Source organism: Microtus ochrogaster, chromosome 4 (genome assembly GCF_000317375.1).
Source record: "Microtus ochrogaster isolate Prairie Vole_2 chromosome 4, MicOch1.0, whole genome shotgun sequence".
Lineage (NCBI taxonomy): Eukaryota > Metazoa > Chordata > Mammalia > Rodentia > Cricetidae > Microtus > Microtus ochrogaster.
The window spans coordinates 16,046,854-16,053,169 of NC_022011.1; the positions used below are offsets into that span (position 1 = coordinate 16,046,854).

Consider the following 6,316-nt stretch of genomic DNA (forward strand, 5'->3'; position numbering starts at 1 on the left):
CCTAGAGCTGAGGTGAGGGCCTGCTCCACCATGTCAGCCTTCCTAGAGCTGAGGTGAGGGCCTGCTCCACCATGTCAGCCTTCCTAGAGCTGAGGCGAGGGCCTGCTCCACCATGTCTGGCTTTTAGTTGTCGTTTGTTCCAATCAGGAATGACATTCGTTCTCTGAGGACAGGGAATTCACTAAAGTGATGTCAAATGGAGCAACACTGTTGTCACAGTTAAGAGTAGAGTCAGTTTGGAAGTCAGTTATTCATTCCCTGAACAAATATTTACTGATTGTTGTGTACCTGTTTATTTTTATTTTTAAGGTTTACTTTTACTTATGTGATTGAAAATACGTGTATGGAGATATATATATATATATATATATATATATAGTCTGTGGGGGCCAGAAGAGGGCACTGAATCTCTGGGAGCTGGAGTTACAGGTAGTTGGTTGCCCAGTGTGGGTTTTGGAATGTGAACTGTGGTTCTCTGCAAGAATAGCTATAGGTCATAACCGCTGAGTCATCTCCAGCCTTCCTATTGTACTGGAGTATCTGTAAGAAAAGGCCTGGACAGATAAAAGCCCCTCCCGTATGGGTCACTGGTTCCAGTGGAGAGACAGAGAAAAGTAAGGACACCATACCTGGTGATGAGGATGAGGCAGGATAAGGGACAGAGTAAGTGGCTGAAGTGTGTCAAGGGATGGAGTGCTTTTTACATAAGGTGATCAGGGCCTGGTATGGTGGCACACACCTGTAAACATAGCTCTTGGATGGCTCGGTAGGACTGTTGTGCATTTGAGGCCAACCATCCTGAGCTACATCCTGAATTCAAAGCTCTCCATGAGACTCTACTCTTTCATTGTCTGAAAGTGCTGTGTGTATGTATGTATGTAATTATGTATGAGTGTATGTATTTTGCTCAAGATTGAACCCAGGGCTTTGATACCACCAGGAGCAGAGTAAATGCGGTGTGGGCATGGTGTCCTATTTGTAAACTTGGCATCTGGGAGGTGAAGAAGGGGATCTCCAGAACAAGTTGGCTAGCTAGACTATCGGAATTGGTGAGCTTTGCATTCAAGTGGGAGACTCTGCCTCAAAGTATAAGGAGGGAGAGCAATCAAAGACATCCAATGGTAATCTCTGCCTCCACACATGTGCAAACACATGTACACGCACATGCCCCCACGTCTACACAGACAGAGGAACATATAAGGAGAAGGCCCTCCCCTATGTGACCCATCAGTCCTGGAGTCGCCAGCTTACAGAACTTGAGCCAAACAGCTTGTGTTCCAGCAGCAGAAAGCCAGCAATAGAGCTGCCAAGGAAAACACAGCTGATAATGCGCTGGCCTTGAAGTGAAGAAGAAGATGTTCTAAGACAGGGCACCATTTCACAGTGTGTTGAGCCAGGGAATGAGAAGAATCGATCAATAAATAGCTATTAAACAGTTGGTAAATCGAGGTGCAGTAGATTAAAAAGAAATCACTTAGTTTTTTTTAAGTGTTTTATAGATCTAAGTTTGCTATAGCCTTTAAAATCATGTAATCATCCTGTCTGAGAGTGTTTTTATAAACTTCTCATTTAATGCCATAAAGCCTTCCTTCCTCCTCAGAGTGTTTTAAGTAGTAGTATACATGGCCCTGAAGCAGCTAACACATAGTCTCAGGCTGTGACGGTTCCACAGACTAGACATTTAAACAGCCAGTTGTTTACTTGGTTCTGGAGGCTGCAGGTCAGATCTGGGTGCCAACCAGAGTCAGGTAAAGGTGAGAACTTCCTTCTTGCCTTTCAGAGAGCTGCCTTGTTACTGTGCCTTGGGGCTGGGGGCGGGAAAGTTGATCTTCTTCTCACAAGATAGTTAAAGGTAATGAACACTTTAATCCCAGGAGTCAGTAGGTAGAGACTGGTGGATCTGTGGCTTCTATGCCAGCTTGGGCAACATAGTGGGACCCTGTCTCAAACAGCAAACCATAGTGCAGTCAGAGTTTAGTGTGAATTTGGGGTATTCTCACCTTGCTGGTGTTGGGCTATCCCCGGGTGGTTCCTGCTGTGTGTTCCTGGAGGCACATCCATGTCCATCCGTTTGTCCACCGTGGGGCAGAGCTGTCCTGCAGCCACCGCAGCCACCTCCTGCAGGCCCGTGTTTCAGTGGTTATAGTTTCAGAGTGATGGGAGTCTAGCAGGAAAAAAAAAGCCCCAAAATGGTTTGACCTTTTTTTGTTTTATTTTGCTCTGCTTTGTTTTGGGACAGTATCTGTGGCCCAGGCTGACCTCGGACTCATAGTGATCCTTTCTGCCTCGGCTGCCCAAGTGCTGGGGACTACGGGATGAGTTACTGTAAAAGCTTTGACACCCTTTGTAGCTGCAGATGGTCCCCAGACCAAACACTGTCAATTATTAATTATCGTCAGCGGGCTCTGAACCCAGATGGGGCATTTGTGAGGTTTTCTGAAGAATTATCCAGGGGGCTGGAGAGATGGCTCAGCTGTTAAAAACATTGACTGCTCTTCCAGAGGACCCAAGATCAATTCCCAACATCCACATGGTAGTTCACAACCATCTGTAATTCCTGTTCCAAGGACTTCTGGCCCCCTTGGGTACCAGGCATGTCAAAGACATACATGTAGGCAAAGCACCCATACACATTAAAGAAATATTTTAAAAAATCACCTAGCCCCTAAAGTCGCAGGTTCAAGGTTTCAGAGACCACAGTCTGTGGTATGCTGGATGCAGTGTTTGGAGGCCTGTGGTGAGGCACCATGTCCTGATGGAGCAGAGCTGCTCATCCAGTGGCAGCCAAGAAGCAGGAGGAGGAAGGAGTCAGGGCAAGGGATAGTCAAGGACCCACCCCTGGTGACCTTCCTAGGACCTACCCCCTGCTTTCCACCATCTCCTGGACCAAGCCCTCAGTGTGTAAGCCTGAGAGGGGCACTTCATATGCAGGCCTCAGTTCCTCATGAGGTAGTCCCGCCCACCTGAGTTTTTAATACCCTAATTAATAGGACATGGTAAAATTGCTATTTATTAACTTATTTTAAAGCAGTTTCAGTTTGTAGATATTTATTGGCTTGTGCTGACATAGTCAAAATATCATTTAGGACCTAATGGACTAGCTTGCCTTGCTTTCTTCCCCCTCTAGTTTGCGAGTAGATGCAGCTTGTTGGGTTGGTCGCCTTTTTCTGTGAAGGGCCTACAGATTTCTGTCTTCTTTTTTTTTTTAAAAAAATATCTAAGCCGGGCGATGGTGGCGCACGCCTTTAATCCCAGCACTCGGGAGGCAGAGACAGGCGGATCACTGTGAGTTCGAGACCAGCCTGGTCTACAGAGCTAGTTCCAGGACAGGCTCCAAAGCCACAGAGAAACCCTGTCTCGGAAAACCAAAAAAAAAAAAATAAATAAAAAAATAAAAATAAAAAAATATCTATTTATGCCGGGCGGTGGTGGCGCACGCCTTTAATCCCAGCACTCGGGAGGCAGAGCCAGGCGGATCTCTGTGAGTTCGAGACCAGCCTGGTCTACAAGAGCTAGTTCCAGGACAGGCTCCAAAGCCACAGAGAAACCCTGTCTCGAAAAAAAAAATATCTATTTATTTATTATGTATACAATATTCTTTCTGCGTGAATGTCTGAAGGCCAGAAGAGGGCACCAGACCTCATTACAGATGGTTTTGAGCCACCATGTGGTTGCTGGGAATTGAACTCAGGACCTTTGGAAGAACAGGCAGTGTTCTTAACCGCTGAGCCATCTCTCCAGCACCAGATTTCTGTCTTCTAAGCTCTGTAGACTATCGGTGTCTACCACTGATAACAGCCTTGTTCATGTTGTTGGAGAACTTTCATTGACTGCTCTTAGTGAGCAAGCTTGGCTTCAAAGAGGTCTGTGTCTATTAGCCCTACAGATGAGTTTAAACTAGCCCTCAGTAGAAACAGGAGATGCTGCGAGTGTAGCTTGTGAACCCTTCAAACCCCATCCGTGAAGCCTGGCCTGTAATACCCCAAATTCACACTCAAGCGAGGCAGGAGCTTCAGAGTTCAAGGCCAGCCTGAAATCCTGTCTCACTAAATCAAGGGACTGGAGAGGTGGCTCAGAGGTTAAGAGCAATTGTTGCTCTTGCAGAGGACCTAGGTTCAACTCCCAGCATCTACATGGTGGCTCACAACCACTCCAGTTCTAGGAGATACAATGCCCTCTTGTGGTCTCCATGGACACAAGCATGTACATGGTGTACATACAGACACGTATGGTGGCACACACCTTTAATCCCAGCACTCCGGAGGCAGAGGCAGGCAGATCTCTGTGAGTTCGAAGCCAGCCTGGTCTACAAGAGCTAGTTCCAGGACACGCTCCAAAGCTTCAGAGAAAACCTGTCTTGAAAAACAAAAAACAAACACCAACAGCAAAACCACTAGAGAACAGCTAAGTGCTGATGAGAATGGGAACAGAGGGCTCGGCAGCATGGCAGGGCCTCACTGGGACAGTCGGTGACTCAGCTTCTCCTTTCTTTACCCTCACAGAGATGTGGTATGGTGTGTTCCTGTGGGCACTTGTGTCTTCTGTCTTCTTTCATGTCCCCGCTGGATTACTGGCCCTCTTCACCCTCAGACATCACAAATATGGTAGGTTCATGTCTGTAAGCATCCTGTTGATGGGCATCGTGGGACCAATTACTGCTGGAATCTTGACAAGTATGTTAGACATTAAAATACCAGTCAAAAACTTGTAGTGTGTTTGGTCACCTCATTTTAGAAATATGGGAAGGGCCGGGGCGGGGGTGAGAATTTAGCTTAGTGGTAGAATGCGTGCCTACTGAGCACAAAGCCCTGGGTTTGGTCTTTAGCACTGGGAGGGAAAAAAGTGTGTGTTGCATGTGTGCACACACAGTGAATTCTAGAGAGTTATGTTAGCTTATTATTCCTTTTTGGGTTTTGCTTTCTTTTTTGTTTTGTTTTGTTTTTTTGACTCTCAAGCCCCTCACCTGGCTCTTTGGCTTTTCAGGTCAGATTTGAAACTTTGTGAGGCAGGCCAGTAGCAAAATAGAAATATCTGCAGAAGCAAAATATGCAGAAGCTTCAGCATCTTTTTGTTTCAATTTGACTTGACTCTTACAGAATGGTTCCCTAATTGCTATACTCTTTTGGGTGTGGTTCCTTTAGGGATGGAGAATAAGTCTATTGATAAGAATTCTTTTTTTTTTAAATTTTTTTAAGATTTTATTTATTTATTATGTATACAACATTCTGCCTCCATGGATGCCTGCAGGCCAGAGGGCACCAGATCTCATTACAGATGGTTGTGAGCCACCATGTGGTTGCTGGGAATTGAACTCAGGTCCTCTGGAAGAACAGCCAGTGCTCTTAACCGCTGAGCCATCTCTCCAGCCTTGATAACAATTCTTGATTAGAAAGATAAGTTGAGGGCTAGGGATGCAAAGCTGAGTGGCAGAGGTGACTCAGTGTCTGAGGCCCTGGGTTTGACCCCAGCACTTCACACCAAGGAAGGTCTGGTTTGTGGTTTTCAATCCTCCATGCTCCCCCATGTGGCAAACTTTTCTTGCTGGACTATCTTTGGATTTCCAGCCCCCAAATATCGACACATAGGCGTATTATTAATTATGAAAGCTTGGCCATTAGCTTAGGCTTGTCCCACTAGCTCTTATAACTTAAATTAACCTGCTTTTATTAATCTACGTTCTGCCACATGGCTTGGTTACCTCTGCTCTGTACCAAATGTCTGACCTCTTCAGTGTCTTCCTGGCTTCTCACTGGCGTCATCAGGTGTGCCTAGGTTCCACCTCCTCTCTGTCCCTGGAAGTCCCACCTATCCTCTCCTGCCTAGCTATTGGCCAGTCAGCTCTTTATTAAACCAATCAGAAAGCACCTTGACAAAGACATATCTTCACAGTGAACAAAAGGATTATCCCACAACATCCCCTATCCCCTACCCCCAGACTTCCTAATTAGAGACTGGAGTAACATGGAAATTACAATTATTTTTAAACCTTTTTTTTTTTGTTTTTTGAGGCAGGGTTTCTCTGTAGCTTTGGTGCCTGTCCTGGAACTCCCTTTATAGACCAGGCTGGCCTCAAACTCACAGAGATCCGCCTGCCTCTGCCTCCCAAGTGCTGGGATTAAAGGCGTGCGCCACCACCGCCCTGCTAAACCTTCTTTTTTTGTCTTTGTTTTGTCTCATGTCACTAACACAATTAGAGGGACCAAAATGATAAGCTTAAATCATTTTTAAATTCATACTTTCATAGAAACATATAAATTAAACATAATGAGTCTAAAAATTATATATTAATAGCCACAAATTGTATTTTGGTGTGGAA

At 45.5% G+C, this 6,316-nt stretch overlaps 1 protein-coding gene across 2 annotated transcripts in view; it reads left to right on the forward strand.

The window, feature by feature from the left end:
* Tmem170a (transmembrane protein 170A) overlaps positions 1-6,316 on the forward strand; it is a 20,073-nt gene that overhangs the window by 3,280 nt on the left and 10,477 nt on the right. The window contains exon 2 of one of the 2 annotated variants that reach the window (XM_005345644.3): positions 4,503-4,673. In XM_005345644.3, coding sequence (XP_005345701.1) covers positions 4,503-4,673 — 171 coding nt within the window. The remainder of the gene's footprint in view (positions 1-4,502; positions 4,674-6,316) is intronic. The other variant, XM_026789724.1, reaches the window with a different exon arrangement.